Genomic DNA, 25040 nt, shown 5'->3' with positions numbered 1-25040 from the left:
GACTCGTGTAGAAATATGAATGAGTTCATAAAACTGGTCAAACTGTCATGGTGTGTTGTGACAGGCAGGTAGTAGGACCCAAACACAGGACTCTTAGGTGGAATGAAACTTAAATCAGCAGCTTTTATTGCTGGAAAAACATCTTCATTAGGGATAAATATCACAAAAACCTCAAAACTCATATAGCAACTCAACTGAACTCCAGAAACTAAAAACTAGGAAAACAAATCAGGAACTATGAACAAGAATTAAGTAAAGAACACGAAGGGGGGAAAAAACACCCAGCCCACTGAAAACTTAAGAAACCCCAAAATCATGAACAGCAATCATCAAGGAACATATTTACATATTTACAGTTACTGGAACACCAACACTGGGTCACAGTTTCAATGTCAGTCGGTGTCCTTTGGTCTGCAACAACAGCAGAACAGACTTCTCAGTCTTTTGAAGAAGCCCTTTTTCTTCTTCTTGATCTGAAGGTCTTTGCACTTCATACTGGATTCGGGTTCAGGAAAAGGTTCCTCACAGGGAACATCAGGAACTGGCCCAATTTCCAAACGAGATCCTTTGATCTTATGCTCTTCGCCTTTAACACTGGATTTGGACTCTGCATAGGGTTCTTCACGGGGAACGTCAGCCACTGCCACACTTTCCGAAAGACCTTCAATCGTAAGGTCTTCAGCCTTCAGACTAGAAGAACTTTCAGAAAGAAGTTCCTCACAGGGAACGTCAGGCTCTTGCACACTTTCGGAAAGAGCTCCTTCGATCGTAAGGTCTTGAAAACTCAGACTGGATGCCCTTTCAGCAAGAAGTTCCTCACAGGGAACGTCAGGCTCTGGAACACTTTCTGAAAAAGATCCTTCGGCTGGTGGAACATTTGCCATTGAAAGACCGTCAGAGGAGCGCTCTCCATTTGTGTTCTTCACATCAGGAAGACTTGAAGGGGGCTCAAAGATTTCACATATCTGGATCATTGCTACATCAGCAATGGTCTTCAGCAACACTGGTGCAAAGTTTGCAACTTTGATAGACAGAATTTCTTGAGGAAATTTCTGCCTGATCTCCGTCAGGATGCTGTTGACCATATCGTCTCGGATGGAGCGGGTGAAGATGGCCTGTGTTTCCATCGCCGTGAGACTCCTGGAGACACGATCTAAAGTGGCCTTGGTGACACTCGTGGAGAGGATGCTTAGACTCTGGGAGGCCATGTTTAGGAGGGGACGAGGAGGAAGCTCCCAGAAGCTCTGGAGAACACGGGGAACTACCTCGATCACTACCTCCTGCACGGTGAGCAGTTTGCTGTTATGCTGTTCCTGCTGCTTCTCTTTTAGGATTTCAACGTAATCCTTCACCACGCTCAGGAGTTTAGGTGCTCTGTAGAAAAACATGATAAGAGGTATCTTTTAAACATATTCAAAGCATCACTTAAATATTGAAACACTGTAGCTGGACTGTTAACCCTGTAACCACCTTTGTATCATACATGAGTTTCTGAGACCTCGATCTGAAGTTCTCTGATGACTCTGCAATAGTCGGCCTCATCACTGATGGGGACGACAAGGAGTACAGAGGACTGACTCAAGACTTTGTGGACTGGTGCCAGCTGAACTACCTCCAGATCAACGCCAGTAAAACCAAGGAGCTGGTGGTAGACTTCCGCAGGCACAAGCATTCTCCACTGCAACCACTGAACATCCAAGGTATGGACATGGAGGCTGTGGACAGCTACAGGTACCTTGGTGTTCATCTGAACAATAGACTGGACTGGTCTCATAACTCAGACGCCCTCTACAGGAAAGGGCAGAGCAGGTTGTACCTGCTGCGGAGACTCAGGTCGTTTGGAGTGGAGGGCCCACTCCTGAAGACCTTCTATGACTCTGTTGTGGCTTCTGCTATCTTTTATGGTGTGGTCTGCTGGGGCGGCAGCATCTCTGCTGGGGACAGGAAGAGACTGAACAGGGTGATCCGAAGGGCCAGCTCTGTTCTAGGATGCCCTCTGGACCCAGTGGAGGTGGTGAGTGACAGGAGAACGGCGGCTAAGCTGTCATCCCTGATGGACAACATCTCCCACCCCATGCAGCAGACTGTGACAGCACTGAGCAGCTCCTTCAGTGGGAGACTGCGGCACCCACGGTGTGGGACGGAGAGATTTCGCAGGTCTTTCCTCCCCACTGCTGTCAGACTCCACAACAAAGACTTTAACTGAACAAACACACACATCCACACATGTGCAATAACACTAAGTGCAATAATCCTTTCTGGCATCGTTGTATTTTTACTCAGTTGTATATAGCATTCGTATTCTATTTTTATCTTATTGTATATTTATTTTATTTTATTCTACTGTATATAGTATTTTATTTTATTCTATTCTATTCTGTACAGTTGTGTACTGTATTTATTCTTATTGTATTCTAATTTTTGCGTCATAACTTTTGCACTGTCCACTTCCTGCTGTGACAAAACAAATTTCCCACGTGTGGGACTAATAAAGGTTATCTTATCTTATCTTATCTCATCAACATGATCAATACTTGCTATAATTTCAAAATATTATGGACAAAAAAAGTTTTTTTTGTCTAAAATTAACATTGTCGTTAACAAAAAGTTGCCAAAAACACCCAGTGTATCAAATGCGATACAAAAAATATGATAAATACATGATAAAAGTAAATCATACACAACATGACATAGCAAAGAACTAATTTGTGGCTTTTGTTTAAAGGGTTAATAAACATCTCAGTTCCAAAGAATCTGAATTTTCTGGCTGTTTTTTGATGGGTTGGGTCTTACAGGGTTAATGACTGTATACATGTGACTCACTGAAATTTAGGAGGCACGGCCTCTGGGAACTGAAGAAGCATTCTGGCTTCAAATTCAACGTCCCTCATTTTATTGATGACGTTCACCGCCCACACCTGAAACAGAAAACACATTTACAGTGCGCTTATGTTTAAAGGTTATGTGAACATAATGAAAAAAAAGTCTTGTGGGTTTTCTCGTCTTACCAGCCTTAGAAGAGGTTTGGCTTCCTCTTCTTCAAAATCCTCTAACTCAAACTCCCACAGCCTTCAAAAGTGAGCAAAGCAGAGGTTTTACACGTCATCACAAACAGACTTTCAGATGTGACAGTAACTCACTGCTCTCTGAGTGTCTCCCTGCTCTTCTCCACCAAAAGATCTCTCAGATCTTCAGCAGTGAGGTTCGGTGGAATTAGATCTTCCTGCTGAAGTCTGAGAAACTCCGTCATAATCGCAATCTAAAAGTAAAGGAGACATTTAATCACCACCACTCTCAGAAATGACCTGATATTTTCTGTCAGCTTTGGTTTGCATGAATCTGGGTCTAACCTGAGTCCTGTAGCCCGGAAGATGCCAGCAGATCTTTACAGCAGTTTCATAAATCGGTGTGTTGAACAACACCTGTCAAAGAAATAGCAATTTAGTCATTGTTACTTAAAATGATTCTCAGTTTGTCAACTTTTAAAACTACAACAAATTCTTCAAATTATTGAAATGCAGTAAAAACTAAAACGGTCACATACCCTGATAGGTTTATAGATTCCTTGACTTGATTCCATTTCGACGTTTTCAAATCACAGTCGGGAAGAAAAACTTTAACTGCTCTCCAACGATGGCGTACGGGGGATCTGGACCTGAAAATGCTCTCAGCTCGGTGGTCTCGCACAGATGAGCTCTTTTGACAGTCTGATGTTTATTTATGTTTATTTATCTGAAGCCTGACAGCAGCTGGTATATACACAGCTTTGGATAAACTGGCCCTTTAAACAGCCCAGAGGAAGAAGAGACCTCTGCGTTATCAGTAGAGCCTAAAGCCAGAAGCACAATAATAATAATACTGTTAATATTATTTTTTATAGCAATAATACCCCAAATAATTAAGTCATTAACTACTAGGATGCCTACTGACATGTTTTCTTAGTTACTCATATTTAGAGAGGCCACATTCGTCATGCTTCACAGGAGGTCAGGAGTGACCGATGAAAGTGATGCTACGTTAGAGTCTGTCCATGGACTGGTTGTTTGCTTCTCTATGAGTTCAGCAGGAGGAGGTGAACCCACAGCTGGGAGCGGTTCTCTAGTGGGTTCAGTATCATACTTGTGTTCATCCTGGTCTGAACCTGGTCAGAAGAACTCACTTCACTTTTGAAAATTCAATACTAGTCCCACATTTATAAAAGGTAACCCCAAACAGTCTACAACGGTTGTTTTCTCTCCACCAAAGCAAATTTGTTTGAAGAGCTTTTTGTAACTTCACTTCTCCAAAAAGCAAATAAAGAGAATAAACAAAAAATTACTGAACGATCGTCAGAATTACCAGAGCTAACGTAGATCGGTTTATGCACTTGAGTCAGGAGGGGTAAGAAAAGTGCCTGAATTGACTGCAATCTGCAATCTACTGACATCTAATGGTGACATTTAAACACGTGGTAACTTTAATGATACTTGAAAATAGGCCAGGATCTGCACTGCTTCAGCCTGAGCCTGTTCAGTCAGCACAAACAGTCGTGTAATAATAATAAATATGACTTTTCCTTCCTTTTCCATAAAAAGGGATGTCTCACGTGCTCACTGCAGTTACAGTAGTGTTACTAGAAATATTAAGACACAAATGGCAGTAATACTTTATAAAAGGCCTAATGACTAAAATCAGGTAACTTAGGTACAGCTGCTCAACTGCTCATTAAGACAAATCAGCCAGTCACATGACTGGAAATCGGTGCATTTACAGTAGGCATGCAGACCTAGTCATGATGACAAAGGTCAAACTTACCACCTTTAGGTGACTGAATGACATAAGACAGCAACGTGCAGGTATTTGTAATTTTTCTGCGACTTCTATCTCTGTGTTTGATCATCAGTCTGCAAAGGCAATGTGTTTTTTGGTACTCCGAAAAATGTACACATGTACTCTGCATACAGCAACAGAGCACTGATCTTTCCTGCCATTTCACATTTGTTGTGCTTAGAGTGCAATATAAGATTTTCCATTTATAATATGTTCCATACTTAACCGTTTTGGAGACTTTTATGTTGTTTGGCAGGATAATGGCATCACATTGAATTTTAGGTGTTAAAAATACACAGTGACTGATTTTCATGTCAACAAGTAAATAAATATTCTGATGAAGAGCCACTAAAGGAAGCTTTTGGAATAACTCTCAGCAGTAATGTGGACGTGAAATAGTTGGTAGACATATTATTAACCCTATGAGAAAAAGCTTTAGTTCTATTCAGGTACAGAGACGTATTTAGGCTACAGGAAACAGTTTTATTCAAATACTGTCAAAATATTGTCAAAATGCTATAGTGGTGATCCGTGACTGCCTTTTTAAAGTGACCCATTGTAAAGTGACTGCAAATATTGTGGAACAGATTCATAGTGTTTAATTGCTTGTGTGCCGGATGGATTAAACACGAAAAACAGGAGCTGCAGAAACCCAGTAATGCTGAAGACGCATGCAAGGAATCTATCTGTGCGTTTGCATCTGTGTGTCAGAGTGTGTGTATGTTTTTACCTTTAATTTGGGACACACACACACAGAGAATGCCTACAGCATTCACACAGTAAGCTTCGTACAGTTAAGCACAATCACTACATGACAGAAACACAAGCTTAATCGCTCTATCATTAAAAATGGTATCCATGTTTGCCTGAATAAAAACAAACAGGTGAGATGTTAGAAAGCTTTTATTTTTATTTTAGTAGACGCTCCAGGTTGCACCAGGAAGAGTACTGTACGTCACTTCCGTTTCTTCTCAGCAATGGCGTCCTCCACAGCCAGTGACGGCGTGAGTGAGGAGCAAACGGGGAAAAAATCGAAGAAGACTAAAAGCCAAGGTGAGTTTGATTGTTTCGCGTCAGATGAGGTTAAGTGACACCAGCGAGCCGTCCCGCGTGAACAACAGGATTGTTTCCCAGCTTTAGACGACGGCTGCGAGCCATGCTGGAGTTCTGCTAGCATGGCGGCTCTCGCATTGTAAACAGATTGTTTGGTGAGTGCAGTTACCCTCACTCGCTAAATGGTCGCATCAAGAAAAAATAACCCGAACATTTACTTTTCACATACTTAAACTGACAAGTGTTTGCTGACGCCGGGCAGCTAGCTATTACCTGCCGGGATTCAAACACGTTTCCAAAGTCTGCAGCCTGAGTCGCCTCAGCCAGGGGAACACGTCGATGATGAGAATTTCAAACGTGTCTTATTTTAGTCAGTGGACTGTTCTCCGCGTTCCTTCAGTATATCTTTTCAATATTCTGTCTCTAACTCACCCTGTTCCCTTTGCTTAAGTATACCTCGTGTTGGTAGTCCATGCCTCCGTTGTAGTAACGTTGTAGTAACGTGACTTCACGTGCGTCCTGCAGTGGATGAATCCGAACTCCTGACAGTTCCCGATGGATGGAAGGAGCCACTGTTCACCAAAGAGGATAACCCCCGCGGTTTGCTGGAGGAGAGTAGCTTTGCCACCCTCTTCCCCAAGTACAGGGAGGCCTACTTGAAAGAGTGCTGGCCTCTGGTGGAGAAGGCTTTAGGAGAGGTGGTGAGTCAGAACAAGCTGCTTGCACTGAACACAGATGATAATACTTGTCTGTCAGCTGTATCTCAATTATAATGTAGCTCAATGAAGAAAGTCAACCTTTTTTTTTACCACTTTCTTTAGTCTAATCAGGTTGTATGCTATCTTGTATTAATGTACACATATAGTGGATATAAAGTCTGCACTCCCCTGTTAACAGATTTAAAATGTAAAAAAGGTTCCAGGATAAATTATTTCAGGGTTTTAAAATTTTATTGTGACCTATCACCTGTAAGTTCAAATGAAAAAACACTGAAATCTTGTAAGCGGAGGAATAGAAATGAGAAATTCAGCACTAGTGGTCCAAATGTGTTAGTTTGTGTTCTTTTACTCGGCCAAATTGCTACAACAACATATGCTGACCACACAACCTCTCAGGAGGTTGTGTGGTCAGCATTGGAAATTGTGGAATGTGTCACTGTTTAAAGATGCCCACGACACCTTTAAGCAGTGAGACTTCTTTGATCCTTTGTAAGCTCTTTGTATCTTTCAGCAAAGGCCACGGTCCACAGTGTCAGAAAGTCCTACAGCTGAACTATATTTGAATTCATTTTGAACACTGCCACATCCCCAGTTATTATCACACATTATTTTGGTTTTATTTCTCTCCTCTGTAACATTTTCTCACAGTTAAGTGTTAAGTTGGCTCTTACATTGGCAGCTTTACGAGGCTGAATTGCCGACCTGAGCTGTTCACATACTGAATCATTTGTTGTTGTTCTCAGCACATTAAACCTTCTTTGGACCTAATAGAAGGCAGCATGACAGTCTGCACCACTAAGAAGACCTTTGACCCTTATGCCATTGTGAGAGCCAGAGATCTTATTAAGCTGCTGGCGAGGAGTGTGCCATTTGAACAGGTAACACTACTGTGCCAGTTTGCAGCATGCACAACATGTAGATTTCATCCTTTAATGTTTTCGAGTATGTGTGTGATTGCTGTCACTAAGCACTCAGAGTGATGCAGACTTTTTGATACCTCAGTGATGTGTTGTTGCCTCCAGGCTGTAAGAATATTACAGGATGACATCGCCTGTGACATCATCAAAATTGGCACTATGGTGAGGAGTAGAGAGCGGTTTGTGAAGCGAAGGCAGCGACTCATTGGCCCCAAAGGCTCCACCCTAAAGGTGAGTCACACCAGAGTCCAGCTTTCTGAGGTCTTTCTGTCTGAAGTTAATCACGGCTTCCACAGAGTGTTGTGATGGATGTTAGGAAAAAGTAGAAGAATCCAATTTGTTTCTAAATCATGAATTGTGCATCTGTGTCACTGATTTTCACCAGTCTGCAATGTAAACAAGTCTGTGTTGTGTACTTTTGAATCAACGTCAGTAGGTGGCAGCATTTATCGGCCCATGTGTCTTTGCAACTCTCGTTAACAGATGATTTCTTTTGAAGTTCTGTCTGTGTGCTTCATGTTGCCTGTTGCTTCTCTGCAGGCACTGGAATTACTGACCAACTGCTATGTGATGGTGCAGGGGAACACGGTGTCTGCACTGGGACCCTACAGCGGATTAAAGGAGGTAAGACTGTCAGTAATGGGCGACTAAACATAATAAGATCAGTTGTATTAATGAAAAGGTGCCTACGCTGACTACTTTAGTGTGTTTGTTTATCCTGTGACATCAGGGTATACAGAACCTCCTGACAGCTAAACATCTGAGCCCACTGTGTGGGTTCATGCGTGGGAGTAAAAGAGAGAAGTTGTTGGTGTAATACAAACGCTCTTCAGTTTGGGTTTAGCTAAACCTGATGGAGAGGTGAACTGTTACTGTAATGAGACAAAGAATGTTGAAGCATTTATGATTTTCTTCTGCCTCTGCTTTTCAGGTTCGTAAAGTGGTGTTGGACACCATGAAGAACATTCATCCCATTTACAACATCAAGGTGTGTTCAAACTGCTGCAGAAACAATAGTCAGAGTGAAACTGCGCTGCATTTATGCCCAGTGATGATGTTTTCCATCCTTGTTCTTGATTTCCTGACTGAAGTCCATCTCTCTGGGTTTGCACGCCAAGGTTGGCTCAGCCCAGAGCTGAGGGCATGAAAGAGCATGCTTCACAGAGCTGACTATTTAAAATAGGACTTCCTGTTTTGTATGAGTCACAGAATGTTATTTAAATTGCCTAACCAGTAGTTACAGCTTACAGCACTGTGCAGAAGTCTTTAGCCAGCCATCATTTTAATATATTTTACTTCCATGGAGCCAGACTTTCTTGTAAAAGTGTGAATAGTAGCTCTACATTTCTTTTCATGGGGTCTTTTCTTCCCTCATTCCTTTACAGTCGAGGTACCTGATCATTTTCACAGGAATGTTTTTCCAATATTTTACAACAGAAAAATATTCCTCCTGAACAGAACATCAAAGGGAGCCTGTTGAGCTGGTTCAGGCATCAACATAATGCCTCCTTGAAAACCTTCTAACTGAAGTATTCCAGGCTTTGAAGAAGCTATTCTTAAGGGAAATTAACTGGGAAAAAGGGTTAAATTACATAAGCCCTGAACTAAAAATGTCAACAGGTCTGATGGATTGAAACTCTAAATGTTCCTGTTCGTATTAGAGGTTAGGACAGAGATACAACAGTGAGTTTCCAGCGTCTGTAAAACACACTGGAGGTTCTGTCTAGGGCTGCTCGATTATGGCAAAAATGATAATCACGATTATTTTCACTGAAATTGAGATCTCGATTATTTGACGATATTTATTTAACAATAACAATGTATTGAATAATGACTTTAAAGATTGTCATAAAATAGTGTGCAAATACTGATAACAGTGCAAATGTTTGCAATATAAAAAATAAATGAAAAATGTAAACATCTGTTTAGTGAACTTTGCAGTGTTGCTCTGTGGTGCAGCTACGACACTGTAGCAAAGTTTACACACTGTGTCTACTTGATCCACGTCTGACTCCGCCAACCCATAATGTTTCCACACCACTGAAGGTTTTTTACCTCTCTTTTCAACCAGCGGCAGTCACTCTCCTCTCCAAATAACTTCTGCTCAGCTTTCCGAGCTTCCCTCGGGTCCTCTTAATCAGCGGTCCCCAACCCCCGGGCCTCGTACCGGTACCGGTCCGTGAGTCGTTTGGTACCAGGCCGCGAGAGTTGAGGCTCAGGTGTGAAATGTATATTTTTCAGGGTTTTTATCGGTTTTCAGCGTTATTTTGTTATCGTTTTTATCGTTTACTCAGTTTTCCTTGGTCTTTTCACGTGTGTTATGAATAAATTTTCTTTTTTTCGGTACCAGTACTATAGTTTTATTTTGTCTTATTTATCCGCGACACCTTAAAGGCCGGTCCATGAAAATATTGTCGGGCATAAACCGGTCCGTGGCGCAAAAAAGGTTGGGGACCACTGCTCTCAGTGTTGCCAACTCCTCAGTAAGGAAAATCGCTATTGGTTGTCCTAAAAGTCGCTAGAAGTCGCCAAATGACGTCATCGCCTAATTTGTATAATTGGTCATGCTAATGTAATTGTAACCTACGTTGTTGGAGAGAGAAATAACATCGTGGAAGAGACATAAAGTGAGTAAAAACGTCCTAAATGCAGTTAGAATTTATTTAGAACTACAAATTAAATTTCTTTTAGCAATTATTGTTTTTTAATGTCACAATTCCAACCCTGCTCCTTTATCCGGGCCTGGACTGGCAAAAGTGACCCGAAATTGGCACTCTGGTGGAGTTACTTTGTGTGTGAGAGTGTTTGTTTATAAGTAGTTTTAAACCTTGTGATCCACAAAACAGCATAACAGTAGAAGAAGAATTGACTGCGTTAGAGTCAGTGCGGGAGCAGCGGCTTCACTCATGCGCGATTCATTTGCCCTTTGGACGCATGGGTGTGAACATCTCCTGCCCTGATAACAGCAGGGGAGGACTATCCTCCGCCTGGGAGAGCTTTGGCACGGGTGAGGTGCCCATGGCTAGTCGCTTTTTAGAAAAAAAGTCACTAAGGGGGTCTGAAAACTCCCTAAATATAGCGACAAAGTCGCTAAGTTGGCAACACTGGCTGCTCTTAATTGTTGTGACACGTGTTCGAAATGCAGAGAGGTGCGCTGGATTTGCCACACAGAGCAGCGCGAGAGTAAAGCACGAGGGAGGGGCTAATAATCGGCTCAGTCATTTTTAATGATCGTTGAAAGCCCAGATCGTAATCGTGATTAAAATTCGATTAATTGAGCAGCCCTAGTTCTGTCGTGGTTTCAGTGGTGGAGGTCTCGTCAAAATTGGTGGTGGTCTGCTGGTTGCAGAAAAATACCTTCAGATTCTGAGCTGTCATGCAATACCATCTGGAAGACATGACAGCGATCTCAAACTCACTGCCAATGCAGGAAAAGCATATCTGATGGAAAAGCAGATCAGTGTTATTCAAACTGTGTGGGATCATCTTGTGAACAGAACAAAAGAAGAGCCTTGGAATTTCCTCTGAGACGTTGACTTGTTGGAAATGTTCTTTGGTTTCGTTGGTTTCCATTTATGTTTGCACATTTCAGTAAATCCCTCCACTTACCGCTGCACTTATTTCCCAGTTTTCTAGCAAAAAACGAAATAAGCGACTTTTGCACAGTGCAGTCTTTAATAAAACAGCATTTTACTGCAGTCACTACATAAGGTGTAAATACACAACATGACCAAAGTATTGCATCTTTATAACTGCTGTTCTGCCCCTCCATCACCACCACCCACGGCTGCAACCATCAGACTCTGATGATCAAACGGGAGCTGTCCAAAGACCCCGAACTGCGGATGCAAAACTGGGAGCGCTTTCTGCCCAAGTTCCGACACAAGAATCTTGCCAAGCGCAAGGAACCCAAGAAGAAGAGCGTGAAGAAGGAGTACACCCCGTTCCCTCCTCCACAGCCAGAGAGCAAGGTCAGGGGAAGCATGTTTGAAGAATTTCAGTGTTTCTAATGTATAACAAACACACACAACCGCTGAGACTAAATTGCATGTTGAGGCAATTTAAAGTACGTTTCAAATATGTGGACTTCCTATGCAGGTTGACCAGGAGCTGGCCACAGGAGAATTCTTCCTGCGGGAGAGTGTGAAGAAAAGGAAGAAGATGGAAGAAATCAAGGTGAGAATTTATGGTGGCTTTGTCTCTTTCGGTTTTCTTCAGGCTGCTTTTGAGTTTCAGTGGCAGCAACCAAGCATTGTGTAACGTCGCCTTTGTAAACTTCCTTCCTCTTTGTAGGTGAAACAGGCCACCGCACTGACCAAGAAGCAAGAAGAGCGGAACAAAGCCTTCATTCCTCCTAAAGAGAAGCCTCTGATGAAGAAGACTGCTAAAGGTAGAAATATTAAAACAAGCACTGATCTCAGAACCTAGCAGTGACAAATTAAAGGAAAAACCTGGATGCTTGAGCACTTGGTATAGCTTTGCCCTTAATTTGTCCATTCTTGTCTCATCTATGTATCCACAGCTCCTACAGAAGGCAAGCTGGACATCGAAGCTATAAAGGACAAAGTAAAAAAAGCCAAAACAAAGAAACTGGGTGCTCCACCATTAAACCCTGCACCTCCCACCAGCAGCACCACTGAAAAGAAGAAGAAGAAGAGCAACAAAGCGAAAAGCAAAGGCTAACTGTGCACTGTTCCCTGTGCTATGGCACTTGTTGGACAGAGAAAAGACTCTGAGCTCACAGCAAGAAGAATTTCAGTGAATGTGTAGAGCGTGGATCAAGATGATGCTTCGTCTGTCTTGACTTTCCTTTTTACAGTGTTACACAGTGACGGGAATGTGTTGGTTTTTTCCTTCTGTTTGACTCGCTTGCTATTAATTATTTCCAGAGGGAAAAAAATGTAAAATTAAAGGAGTTATTTTTTCTTTTTTAACCCTTGTGTGGTGTTCATATTTTTGTTACTCAGCCAGTGTTCATGGGTCTGGTGGACCCGCTAGAGTTTTGGCTTTTGAAATTAACACTATCAAACAATTTTATGTTAAATTACTCAACAGATGTTTACTTCATCCCAATTACAAACCATATGAACAGCAAACATGGTTAATTTTTTCCCTTTACCTTTGTTAGATCATATTTATGAATTAATGTGTTTTTTTTTTATAAAATGTTATAAAAAAAAAATCAGTTATAATCAAGTGGAGTGAGTGGAAAGACACAACACATTTACACGTGAAGCAATATGTTTCACAACTAAATGGGATCAGCTGCTCATCAATGGTGATATTAGGCCCAGGGTTGTAAAACAGGGGGAGGTGGTGCACACACTTATCCCACACTGTCCAAGCAGATAGCTTGTCTCTCTGCCGTCGAGCTAGTCTGTCGTCTCGGTTATCAAAACAGATAATCCTGGAAATTTTGTGGAAGTTTTCCAGAGACATTGATGCACGGAAAGGTTCTTGCTGGTTTCTGCATCCCACAGGGATTCTGTGGATTCCCCTTTGGACCTGAAAACTCCTGCAAGGATAAGAACCCCAAAGTAGGCCTTTGGGGTTCTTAGATGAATTTGGTCCATCTCCTTCCTTCTTTCCAAAAACACACCTTCCTTCTAGATTACTGCAATCCAGAATAATTTTCTGGATGGAATCTGGGATGAAAAGCTCAAATGAAGACTTGATGTCCTGCACATGAGTACCTGTCAGCCGTGTTGGCCCTGGCTTATCACAGTAACAGCTCTGCATTTCTTGGGCAAGAAGACCATCCAATTTCACCAGTTATTGACATCCATATTTCTTCACTTGCTGTCTGGTGGGCTTGTTCTGGTCCTGGAGCTGGCTGCTGATGGGGTACTCGTCTTCGTTTTGTTACTAAATGGTGCTCAACCTCATCCTCTTCTTCAAAGTCACTGTCAGACTCTGAATTTTCAGAAATGTGAAATATTCTGAAACCTCTTTGTCAACATCATCATCCGAAGCTCCTCTCTCTTCCAAAATCAACTGGATGGCCCTCGCAGCAGATAATCTTTTGCCATCTTGATCAGTTGTGATAAAGAACCACACTGGCAAAGTCTTATTTATAGTATTATGCCCCTAATTTGCAGGAGGGACAGGGAATGAGAAAATAAAATTTGGATCCCTCGAGAAAGAGGGTAAAATGTGCGGGAATGTAAGAGCAGACGGTGTTGATAGTTGAATTTTCAACAATGTTGCAACTTTGTGCGGAGCAGGAGGGGAAGAAAACACTATCAGCAGCACCAGAAAGGAGGAAGACAGAGTGTGGGAACACAGGACCTACACTTTCAACACTTTTATTAGACCTGGGTCCAGTGGACCCGAACACCTTGTATGTAATGTAAATGAGTGGGGGGAGGTACAGTATGAGGTCATTGAAAAATTTTTCAGATTTATGTTCTTCACAGAAAATAAGCCAAAGCCAATGAATTTCAGGTTGAAAAAATAATTAATTGTTTCATTTTTCTTTTGAAAAAAAGTGAAAACGGGTCTCACAGACCCGAACACCATACAAGGGTTAAATAAACTAGGTCTTGTTTTCTTACATTTCCCTTAATTTCCATTTTTGCTGTGTTACCATAGATGCCCAGTCTCCAAAACCTTAAAGAAATACACCCATTATTAGGCACACCTTTCAAGGCCTGGGTTGGACCCTTTTTGCCTTCTGAAGTGCTTTCTTTGATTTGCACTATAATGGGAATAAGGCATTCCAATCACTTCCATGGCTACAGGTGTATTAAGTCAAGTATCTGGGCATGCAGATTGCTTCTACCTGTATTTGTGAAAGAATGGATTGCTCTCAGGAATGCTATGCTCCTAAATATTTCACAGTAAACTGTTGATTGGTATTACATCAAAGTGGCGAGGCGCAGAGTACGCAGAGATCACCATCTTTCTTTAGAGTCGATCACTACAGACATTTTCATGGCCCCAACTTTGTGGGAGCAGTTTAGGGACTGTTCCAACATGACTGTGCATCAGTGCACAAAGCAAGGTCCAGAAAGACCTGGACAAGCAAATGAGGTGTGAGTAAACTTGACTTGAGTCTTGACCTCAGTCCAACAGAAAACCTTTGGGATGAATTAGCAACAGCGAGCCACGCCTTCCCATCCAACATCAGTGTCTGACCTCACAAATGGGCTTCTGGAAGAATGGCCACAAATTCCCATTTAAAATAAAACTCCTTAACCTTGTGGAAAGCCTTCCTAGAAGAGTTGAACCCAGGCTTACTGCTCTCTGGCTATAAGCCATATGGTCGCCTGTTCCCCCACTGAGCCTAACTGTGCCCCCCACTCTGCAGCTGGATGTCACTCAAGTCTCAAGTTCATATGTGTGTGAAAGCAGATGAGCGAATACTTTTGGGAGTATCGTGGACGTTAACCACGTGCTGGACCACCTAGTGACCACAGATCTTGGTCCTTGGACATGACAGCATCACACAGTTGCTTGTCTGTACATGAATGGTGCAAATCCCCCATTCTGCTCTTACTGGAGCCCAACTGATACAAGGTTTGTGTTGTGCATTAAAAAATGCTCTTATGCACGCCCCAGTTTGAACGCGTGGCCGAGTCACTGTTGTCATCAGCTCGTAGCGGTCTGGCCATTCATCTCTGGCCTGACCACCTTAAACGTGCTGTCAAATGAAAGATTACTTTTGAGCACTGACTTTGTTGTTGGTGCTATAATGTGAGACTGATAGTGGAGTTGATAGTTGATAATAATTAAGCAGAGATAAAAGTAATTTTATTAATTTTCATACATGTTACATTTGTGGGCCTAAGCCTCACATGGACAGAATAATTTGCTTAATGTCTAAAGGAAATCAGTGTTGCTCAGGCCAAGCTGCTTTATTCATAGCAGAATGCATCAGGGTAGAAGTAGTGGACTACATACGCTGTAATGAAAGTGAAGCTGAGGGCAACCGGCCGAGCGATCAGAACGCTGACAGAGCTAGAGCTGCTGGTATCCGAGGTGTCCCAGTCTGGGCTCCAGTTGTAGCCTGGAAATGCAAAAATGGTTTTTATGACAAATTCTGAGTGCAGTGGAATGTGCTGCTTACTTCATTACTACACACTGACAAACTTCAGCTGTGGACTTTTAAAGCCATGTGAGCTACACCTTACCCTTCACTGCTATTATTTTTTGGCTTAATCACCATCAGACTTACTTTTCTGTGAATCACGTTCAGGACTACCTGCAACAACATTAAGACACAAGAGAACAAGGTGACATTTTTTAAGATGTAAACGCACAGCTCAATGACTGTGAGTAATAACTGTATTTTACCGCATTCATTAATCCTTAATCATCCAAGTAGCATACAGGCTACTTGGACTTATAATAGGAAAAAAAAAGTAATTTTCTCTCGAGCCCAAAATAGATAGATAAAAAGATAATCATGGTGGAAGATTAGGTGCTCCCCGTCATTCATTCATTAATCCTTAATCATCCAAGTAGCATACAGGCTACTTGGACCTATTTAGTGACTTTGGTTATAAAATAATAGGAAAAAAATGTAATTTTCTCTCAAGCCCAAAATAGTTGAGGAGTTGCAGAAATGTGAAGCAAAACCTGGGCGGAGCGGAGTTCCCTGTCTCTGTTCAGACGCTACCCTGTGATTGCCTTGTGCTAAAGTGAACATCACCATGAAGCTTGTTGTCTCTTTTTTCTGAAACCATTTGAATTTTGCAACGGTAACCAAGTTACGGTCATTTAAAGAGAGGATGTAAAACGGACCTCATGGTTCATGGTAAAAAGATAAGGGGGTTAGTCATGGTGGAAGATTAGGTGCTCCCCGTCCTCCACCTGCTTCCTTCTTTTTGTTTGGTCTTTTATAAGTTTGTCCTACACCAGCTTTTATGTCATACCTTTTCTCTTTTTAGTTTCAGGGGATACATGCAGTCCAAGTGGGGTTTTATATTATTATTAAATACTTTAAAAATGTTTAAAACCAGTGTCACTTCCAAGAAAACACTGACTTTTTTGGCCTCCTTTAGTCAGAATTCTGCTTTTTTGATGAAGGGATGAGAGTTTTTCTCTTGGAGCTCCTTCACACCACCCTAAATGTGTTTTCCTATAACAGAGGGCCTGGGCAGCATGCACGGTGAACATTCCAGGTTGCAGATTACAACCCGCAGACAGCAAGCATGAACTTGTTTATTTACAATGATTCACATTCGCTGACACAGGACACGATTCATGAATCCTGTAGGTTTGTGAAAATGACAGCAAGAACATTACTGTGCAAATGTCAGTTAATGAGGCCCACTGTGTTAAAGAGTTAATATCCATGCTGATTTCTAATCAGAATTTTCACATCTTTAAAATGAGCTGGGCTGAAATTTGAACTTGTGGTTTGATTGAAGATAAGCAGCAACTTTTCACACTGAACCAGAGACACTTGATACTTACGACAGAGTTTATTCTCACAAGTGCCACTGCACCTCAAGCAGGCTCCCCCCTCAGATGCATATGGGTGCTGTCCGATTATATTACCCCTGTAAAAGAAAAGAAACAGAGGCTCAGTCACCTCACCACACTCTAGGTGGAAAATTTCTGGAATTATCTTCACTTCCCCTTATCATCTTACCTCCGCCTCCCACGTTATCACACACACACACATCTGCTTGCTTCAACATAGGGTCATTTTAAAGATGACGTTTCTTTCTTTCATTGTTATTGTCAAAAGATCCCAGAAAAACATATAAATCAGTGATATTAATTTGTTTCTCAGTACTTTCTGCTTATAGTAACCTCTTTATACCACAAAAAAGGTTAGGGGAGAAGGACAGGATAAAAGTGAAGGTATGGAAAAGAGCCAAAGATTATTAATAACTTAACACACAGTGGGTTCGTTCCAACAGTCCATGCTGCTTAGGGAGGGTCCTAAAAGTGAGAGAAGTGACCTGTGAGTATCTGTGTGGCATCCATACTAAGAGCTGTTCCAATTCTGGAGCTGCAAACATCCTTGCTAAAAACATGCTTCCTTTAGCATAGGATACACTGGACCTTTATGAAAGGGGAGGAGAAAACACTGTCCCATAATTAATTGTGGCCATTCATAAAAACAACAGACATTATTTTTAAAAAAGTGTCTCAGATCATTGTAACTGCACCCTTGCTCCCTTTTTTAGTTCATTCACTTCTCATTAGTACATGAGGATCTGCCTGGCCCAGGCAGACTGGCCCTAAACTTTCCTTAGTCTTTAAAATTTCGCCTTTGAATCATACTGAATGATATTTTTTACAGACTATTTTCGTTTGTATGACTTCCATAAAACAACGGGGTTAGAACACATTGTCCCAGGTAAGATTTTGTAGTCTGCAAACAGGAGTTTCAGAACGGCAGACATCCAGCATCACATTGTTAGGGAGAGACCATAGCTGGACTGGCCATCGGCCCACCAGGCATCTGCCCGGTGGGCCGATGGTGATTTTTAGTTTTTATGGGCCGATGATTTTTTTGGGAGGGTTTTTTTGTGACGGTATAAACAATGAAAGGTGTTGGATTGTCCAGATGCTGACCGGTGTGTAAAAATAACTCCGTTGTTTGGTGGTGGCTATGGCGGAGCTTCCACAGAGGCCAGCAGGTGGATGAGGGAAAGGTTAGGCAGGAGGAGCAGAGACCCGAGGTGGCCGCCAGTCCGAGCGTCAGGTGAACTGAACTTCAGGTAAGAAGTTATGACTAGGGATGGGTACCGTATCCAGTGCCATTGTGGCACCGCTTCTGACATAAACGGTAGTAACCAGACCGACAAACAGCGCACATTTTGGTGCTTTATTTCGGTGCTTTTTTTTCCCTGAGATGTCACACACTTTGAATTCTAGCCAATCATTTTACCTTTTCAAGGATAGTAGGCGGGCCCAAGTACGTACATTCTTTTAGAGCAGAGCTACAGATTAAAAATGCCCAAGGCGAAGCAGTCAAAAGTCTGGCTGTACTCCACAGCAAAAGATGCAAACTCAGCAGCAACAAGTGCTTTAAGCTGACACTGTGCAAAGGAGGTAACTTTTCATAAGGTTTTTGAGATAAGACGGGGCCAGGGAGCCAATGACAAGAAGCCAGTATGGGAGAGATATGCTCAGTCTTTCTACTCCAGGCCTCGAGGGCCGGTGTCCTGCAGGTCTTAGATGTGTCCTTGATCCATCACAGCTGATTTAAATGGCTAAATGGCCTCCTCAACATGTCTTGCAGTTCTCCAGAGGCCTGGTAACGAACGAACCATTTGATTCAGGTGTGTTGACCCAGGGTGAGATCTAAAACCTGCAGGACACCGGCCCTCGAGGCCTGGAGTTTCCACCCTGGCTCTAGTTCCTGTGGGTACTCTCACAGCAGCATTTTGGATGAGTTGACTGCGGCATAACACATACGTATAAACAAATTCCTTTTTTCACATGACACTCAGGGCAGCCCAGAATAACCTGCTGAGACAAAAGTTTTCATTTGCTAATTTCACTGTGTTATTTAAACATGTTTTCAACTTACGCTGTGGCATAGTTGCATACAAAGAGGACACCTTTTTCATTAGTGAAGTGCTTGATGCCATCTGGGCACAGCTGTACTGCACATCCAACTTTGTAGGTGCTGGCCCACACAACCTGCAAAGACCAAAGAGGTTAAAGTGTCACATGCAGAAAAATATAAAAATCATGGTTCACTTTTTTCTCTTTTTTTTCTCCACATTATGCATGCAGTAGAAAGGTCACATACCTGTGTGTAGTGGCCACAAACCTTATTGCAGCTGTTCTTTTGGTAGCTGTAGTCTTTTACTTCATCCACCCATCTCTTTATGGCTTTTGCTGTATTAAATTGTGATGGTGGATAGGCTGTCCATATGTTTTCTCCCACAGAGAGAAAGATAGGGTGCACGCGGGAAGCATCTTTGAGGTAAATGTTGTGATCAAATATACAGCGCTTTGCCCACGCTTTTGCAGTAATGGCTAAGGCCTCATCCCACGTCTGGATAAGCAGATACAGAAGATTTGAAGCATTAGACCTCATCTTTTGTTAATTCAGTTTTTTCTAACACGCTAGTTTCATTTTCGTGCATACACATTTCTGACTTCCTCACTGTTTTTCTAAGTCAGTACATTATTTGTGATACACAAGCAGAAGTAAAAAGTCAAATGGCTGAGTCGACTTCCAAACTTGTGGCGAGGTTTTTGCCACAACATTTGCAGTGCACTTTAGCCATGCCAGAAAGGCAGTTTGAGTGCAATCTATTGCACAGTTTTGTTGTCACCGAACTGTTCTTTATTTCTTTACTTACCGAAGATCTTTTCTATCTGTGACTATTGGTGGCTTTGTCTGTCTTTTATATTACTTCCTCTGACTTCTGCTTAATAACGTCAAGTCTGCTTTGTGAATGTGTTGCATGAAGCTTTGTACAACTGTACATGCTTTAATAACTTTCTTTCCCTCACCTCCTCATTCCCAACAAAGTCTGCAGACAGATCACAGAAGACATGAACAAGTCATTTTTTTCTATCACTGCTTACTCACTGTGATTTTATTACTGCTTTCCAGAACTAGAGAGAGGAAACAAACGCCATTTCTTCACGTACCATGTACAGCATGTCGGTAGCAGGGGGACTGACAGATGACCGCGCCAAGTTGTGCTCCTTCACACATTCCTCAATGAACTTCAAATCACTGATTTCTGGCAGTGAAATCGAGCGCACACCAGAATCCAGGATAATGCAGGCCCACAGCAACCTCTCCACTGCACTCGCCATGCTCCAGATCAGTAAAGTGAAACAAGCTAAAGCGGTGATGTTGTGGTTTGTTGTCGCTTTGACATCTGTCAAGTTGCTGCAGGAAATTACACTTTGAAGAGGAACAGGATGTTCTTACAACACCTAAGAAACCAAAACATGTTCAGAATGGTTCATGTATACATACATAAAGAATCTGCTAAACTGAGATAAAACAGAGTTGTGGCTCATTTATGCTTCTTCTCGCCTTTTTGAAGTCTGAATTTGTTACTTTCTCTGAATATTTGCCTAGTTATCCTGACATGTTCAGACAAGATCTGGCCTGTGTGCCATGTTTACATTTTTTTTCTTTCTTTCTAGAAAAAATAGTGATGTAAGAAAAAAAAAATTCCCCATCAGCATCTGCATAGTCGGTTCCTTCTCCAGCTCGGCCTGTTATCTTAGAACGTTTCTTACCCATCTCACTACCAGAGCTGGTAAAAGTAGTTTTCAATGAAAGCATCGTCCTGTTCACTTGACATTTTACCTGCATCGTTATTCAAAAATGTCTTCCAGTCTATCGGCCCCTGTGTGCTCACCATAATTGACACTTCACCGGTGTCTGGTAAAGTCCCTGCTTATTTTAAAAAATGCTGCCAAATGCTTACAGGCCAATCTCAAAAATACCGTCAAACCCAATATCCTTGACAAATTTCAGTCTGGCTTTTGCAGAGCTCATTCTACTGAAACAGCCTTTCTTAGAGTCTTCAGTCTAACATGCAGGAAAATGTTCTGTTCTCCTGATGTTGGACCTCACGTCGGCCTTTGTGACCGTTAACCATCACATTCAGCTTGAGAGGCTGAAATATTGGGTCGGTGTATCTGGATCTGCCTTAGAGTGGTTCTCCTCGTATCTGTCTGAACGATATTTTTCTGTGGCAGTTTCTCGGTACAGGTCATCTTCCACTTCTCTCACCTATGGTGTGCCACAAGGTTCTGTGCCGGGGCCTTTATTGTTTTTAATATATCCACTTCCTCTCCAGCATATTTTGAGGCGTTTTGAGGACATTTGTTGCCACTGCGACGCAGATGATATCCAGTTATACATTTCTTTTAAACCCCAAGATGTTTCTAAGCTGCAGATTCTAAATGTGTGCTTAGAATCCATCAAAGGTCGGATGGCCAACAACTTCCTCCAACTTCATGAAGGAAAGACTGAAGTCCTTGTATGTGCTCCTGACAGACATGTACCTGACATAATGAATGCTCTTGGTCCTCTTTCAACATTTGTGAAATCATCTATCAGGAACCTAGAGGTAACTTTTGACCCAGATCTCACTCTGGATGTTCACGTTAAATCTCTGGTTCAGTCCTGCTTTTATAATTTAAGAAACGTTTCTAAATGAAGTCCTATTGTATCTCGTACTGAACTGGAGATTGTTGTCCATGCATTCATTTCATCACGATTGGGCTACTGTAATTCCCTCTTTACATGTCTAACAAGGACTCCCTGGAGCGACAGATTGTCCAAAAGGCTGCAGCAAGGCTTCTGACCAAAACATCTAAGTACTCTCATGTGACACCGTTGCTAACACAGCTGCTTTGGCTCCCCATCGAATTCAGAGTCCATTTTAAGATTCTGGTTCTGACCTTTAGAGCTCTTCATGGACAAGCGCCAGCCTACATCACTGAACTTTCACAGCCCTATGTCCCCAGCAGGTCTCTGAGGTCATGTGATCAGGGACTACTGGTTATTCAGCCTACAAGGCAGAGAACTAATCAATCAAAAATCAATCAAAATGTATTTATATAGCACATTTTAAAGACTGAAGTACACCAAAGTGCTTTCCAGTAAAATCATGATACAGATAAAAAGTCACAATATAAAATATAAATTACAGATATAAATAAAATAAATAAAATATAAAATAATTACATAATCTAAATGCAAAGCCAGATGTAAATTACCCTAATTAGCCTTGGATGCCAGGTTAAACAAATACGCTTTTAGACGTGATTTAAAAGACTGAATGGAATCTGATGCGCGAATATGAAGAGGAAGAATATTCCATAACCTGGGTGCGGCAACGGCAAAGGCACGGCCTCCTCTGGTCTTCAGCCGAGACCTAGGTTGCACTAAGAGCAGTTGGCCCGATGATCTTAGTGCTCTCTGAGGGCTACAGACAGAGGAGATCAGCTAGGTAGTCAGGTGCCATATTGTTTAGGATTTTATAAGTAAACAATAAAATTTTAAAATCAATTCGGTATTTAATAGGAAGCCAATGTAAGTTGGCCAGAACAGGGGTGATAGAATCTGTCACCCCTGTTCTGGGGTGATAGATTAAGGGAGACACAGCTTTTGCCACTGTGGCTCCCAGACTGTGGAACTCTCTCCCACTGAGCTTAAGATCTGTGGACAACTAAAAAAAACAACTAAAAACACGTCTTTTTAGAATTGCATTTTGTTAACTTCTGTCTGTTTTTGTTTTATACTTTGTCATCCCTGTGTGAAGCACTTTGTGATCTTTTTATCTAGAAAGGTGCCATATAAATACAGTTTTACTTACTTACATTCTCCATCGACACAAACAGTCCCAGCAAAGAAGTACACACACAATATCAGTAAAATGTCAGAACTCGGGTATTAAAAACATTTCATTCCAATGATTAAATTCTCATTCGACTTTTCTAATTATATTTTATTAGACTAATGTTTGATTATATTTTGATTAAATTTAAGCAGCTGAAGTATTAGCAAAATCACACACAGAAACCCTCCATAGCACTCACTTTAATCATAAAAGGGTGGCTTTTAAGACCTTTTACATCTTAAGTTGGGGAGACATTTTCTCTTAATCTCACCTCTTGAAACGTAACTTTGTGATGTTGAAATGTTGCATGACAATACTGGTACTTTTGTTCTGGATAAAAAGGTTAGCTTGTAGTACTGTGGTGATTTCAGAGTGAAGCCCTGTGTTGGTTTGGTGCTCATGGTAAGTGTCAGATTACATCAAGATTAATTTGCATTTAATGATGATGGTAAATTAACTGAATTGCACCTTTATACCAGCTGTATACAGAAAACTTACTGGAGCACACAATAGAAATGATTATGAGTCATGATTCTTTTCCCTATGTTGAGCTACTTGGGTTTTTAGGGATCTTAATTTAATTTAAAGTCACCGTCTACGATGTAATCAACAGAAAATGGTTATTTTTTTCAAATTCTGCTTTACTGCTTGTGTCCTACATAATAGATTCAAGCTGAGTACATTCATTAGAATTAGAATTTCAATTTGCATTCTTATGTACTAATATTATTTTATTATAATATTAATATAGCACAAGGCTGAGTTACCCTTGCATAAAAACAGCTGGTGTAAAACCGTCCTTCAAGGAGCAAAGAGCAAACTTACTTACTTTGAGTAAAATTCAGAGCCTGTGCTTTTGTTACATTTACTTGTTTAGGACATTATCACAATTAAGATTTTTAATCTTAAAAATTTCAGTTCTTTGGACTTCTGTACAACTGCTAAGCTGAAGATAAAGCATCATCTTCACTTAGGCTTCACTGTCATTGAAACCTCTTCAGTACAGCGATACAATGGCACCATCTCCTAAAAGTGTTGCACATACAGCATTGTCTCAGAGGTATTTCTTCAGCGCATACCCACGTTGGAAGAAAGATGTGAACAATTTGGAATTTCTGAATTTATAACTAAAAATGTGGTCCATCTTCACAAAGTAGAAACAAACTCAATCTGACTAAACTAATGCAAACATTGAAACTTTTCAGATCTTTATTGAAAACAGTGAGCAAACCCTTACAGTACCAGCTGGGATGCACCTGAGTGGTGCTTTCAATTGTTAACTTCAGTATTTACTTCCTCTGTGTATCTCTTAAAAGCTTACTCCCTCAAAAATGCACAAAGAAGTCCTACTATTCCCCAAAAGTTGACTCTGTTCATGTGGACGTAGCGTTTGTAGTGTTCGTCACTTGGATGAAGTCTCTTTAAAGAGAGGAGTTTCTTCCCAGCATTGTCAAATGCTTGCTTGGCATTGGTAGAGGGGTAATATTGTATAGTCTGTATTTTCCAATATAAAGCACCCAGAGCAAACTGCTGTGGTGATTTTTACAATCAATGCAAAAGACTATTGTGTTGATCCATTTGCAAAAGCACAAATTGAGTAAATTCAGGACGACTCATTGTGGCAAGTATTCTGTAAAGATCATAACAGAAGCACAATGTGTAGTCCCCCCCAAAGGACAGCAGGACTTCTACAACTTATGAGAATTTGTAGAACAAAAGCACTGAAGCAAAAGCAGAATGAAAAATGAATCGAAACATCCCAAAAGTATCGTTTTGTTGATGTTCCCTAAACCCTGCTTGTCACTGACGACTCTTATGCAGCTACGGAAAGCATGAATTCGGTTGTGGTTCTTACTGAAGTGTTTTAGTGTTATTAGTTTAGTTCTTTAACTTAACTGAAATTTTATTATTTTTTTTGAGTAATCCACAAAAAAAGATAAATAAATAAATAAAAACTGAGCAATTCCAAAGACTAAATTCTTTATAGCTGGACTAACTGCACTATTTCAGCAGGTTATTTAACAACACACCAGAAATGTTGGTTTAGTAACGGTAAAGAGTAACGATAGTAAAGAAAAAACTCCGATGCTACTGTGTGAACATCCATGGTTTTCTTAAATCAGTTTCAAAAAACCTCACAAAAACAAATCCAACATGACTAAAAGCTCCTCCTCTCCCACTTTACATTACATATGTAACATTACAGTCGATCTACAAGACCTCTGATCTCGTTTCCATTCACAGTCTAT

The 25040-nt window shown here is 41.3% G+C and overlaps 3 protein-coding genes across 5 annotated transcripts; 1 reads left to right on the top strand and 2 right to left on the bottom strand.

The window, feature by feature from the left end:
- Positions 1–104: 104 nt before the first annotated feature.
- LOC146649086 (uncharacterized) lies at positions 105–5749 on the bottom strand. Its single transcript, XM_085387210.1, has 6 exons — positions 3545–5749; positions 3351–3422; positions 3141–3259; positions 3009–3069; positions 2824–2918; positions 105–1374 (listed from the first exon to the last, which is right to left on the bottom strand). Exons 1-6 carry the CDS (start codon positions 3578–3580, stop codon positions 393–395), a joined length of 1365 nt encoding a protein of 454 aa, XP_085243336.1. The 5' UTR covers positions 3581–5749; the 3' UTR covers positions 105–392.
- On the top strand, positions 5744–12432 carry krr1 (KRR1 small subunit processome component homolog). Its single transcript, XM_085387211.1, has 10 exons — positions 5744–5862; positions 6388–6563; positions 7325–7459; positions 7604–7729; positions 8039–8122; positions 8430–8486; positions 11299–11469; positions 11597–11674; positions 11792–11888; positions 12021–12432. Exons 1-10 carry the CDS (start codon positions 5787–5789, stop codon positions 12179–12181), a joined length of 1161 nt encoding a protein of 386 aa, XP_085243337.1. The 5' UTR covers positions 5744–5786; the 3' UTR covers positions 12182–12432.
- glipr1a (GLI pathogenesis-related 1a) lies at positions 12294–24965 on the bottom strand. Of its 3 annotated transcripts, none has more exons than XM_085387212.1 (7): positions 20072–24965; positions 19218–19466; positions 18993–19105; positions 16919–17004; positions 15675–15701; positions 14020–15506; positions 12294–12423 (listed from the first exon to the last, which is right to left on the bottom strand). In XM_085387212.1, the coding sequence occupies exons 1-6, from the start codon at positions 20240–20242 to the stop codon at positions 15355–15357; spliced, it is 798 nt and encodes a 265-aa protein (XP_085243338.1). In that variant the 5' UTR covers positions 20243–24965; the 3' UTR covers positions 12294–12423; positions 14020–15354. The 3 variants fall into 3 exon arrangements, with proteins under 3 accessions (XP_085243338.1, XP_085243340.1, XP_085243339.1); XM_085387214.1 differs by having other exon boundaries at positions 19239–19466; XM_085387213.1 differs by lacking the exon at positions 15675–15701 and having other exon boundaries at positions 16892–17004.
- Between the last annotated feature and the right edge of the window lie 75 nt (positions 24966–25040).

Source organism: Rhamphochromis longiceps, linkage group LG17 (assembly GCF_057381845.1).
Source record: "Rhamphochromis longiceps isolate RC_006_pf linkage group LG17, R_longiceps_female_GT1.1, whole genome shotgun sequence".
Classification (NCBI taxonomy): domain Eukaryota; kingdom Metazoa; phylum Chordata; class Actinopteri; order Cichliformes; family Cichlidae; genus Rhamphochromis; species Rhamphochromis longiceps.
Note: the sequence above shows the minus strand (reverse complement) of the source record. Positions and strands in the feature narration are given on the sequence as shown.

What these genes read in the sequence shown, in the direction of transcription:
- LOC146649086 (XM_085387210.1), bottom strand. Translation starts at nt 3,580, where the DNA reads ATGGAATCAAGTCAAGGAATCTATAAACCTATCAGG. An exon ending in AGGGAGACACTCAGAGAGCA is followed by an intron (nt 3,070 to 3,140) that starts GTGAGTTACTGT and finishes TCACTTTTGAAG; the next exon opens with GCTGTGGGAGTTTGAGTTAG. An exon ending in CCAAACCTCTTCTAAGGCTG is followed by an intron (nt 2,919 to 3,008) that starts GTAAGACGAGAA and finishes TTTCTGTTTCAG; the next exon opens with GTGTGGGCGGTGAACGTCAT.
- krr1 (XM_085387211.1), top strand. Translation starts at nt 5,787, where the DNA reads ATGGCGTCCTCCACAGCCAGTGACGGCGTGAGTGAGGAGCAAACGGGG. An exon ending in GGAGTGTGCCATTTGAACAG is followed by an intron (nt 7,460 to 7,603) that starts GTAACACTACTG and finishes TGTTGCCTCCAG; the next exon opens with GCTGTAAGAATATTACAGGA. An exon ending in CTCCACAGCCAGAGAGCAAG is followed by an intron (nt 11,470 to 11,596) that starts GTCAGGGGAAGC and finishes CTTCCTATGCAG; the next exon opens with GTTGACCAGGAGCTGGCCAC.
- glipr1a (XM_085387213.1), bottom strand. Translation starts at nt 20,242, where the DNA reads ATGGCGAGTGCAGTGGAGAGGTTGCTGTGGGCCTGCATTATCCTGGAT. An exon ending in TTTGTGGCCACTACACACAG is followed by an intron (nt 19,106 to 19,217) that starts GTATGTGACCTT and finishes TGGTCTTTGCAG; the next exon opens with GTTGTGTGGGCCAGCACCTA. An exon ending in TCAAGTGTCTCTGGTTCAGT is followed by an intron (nt 15,507 to 16,891) that starts GTGAAAAGTTGC and finishes TTGCATTTCCAG; the next exon opens with GCTACAACTGGAGCCCAGAC.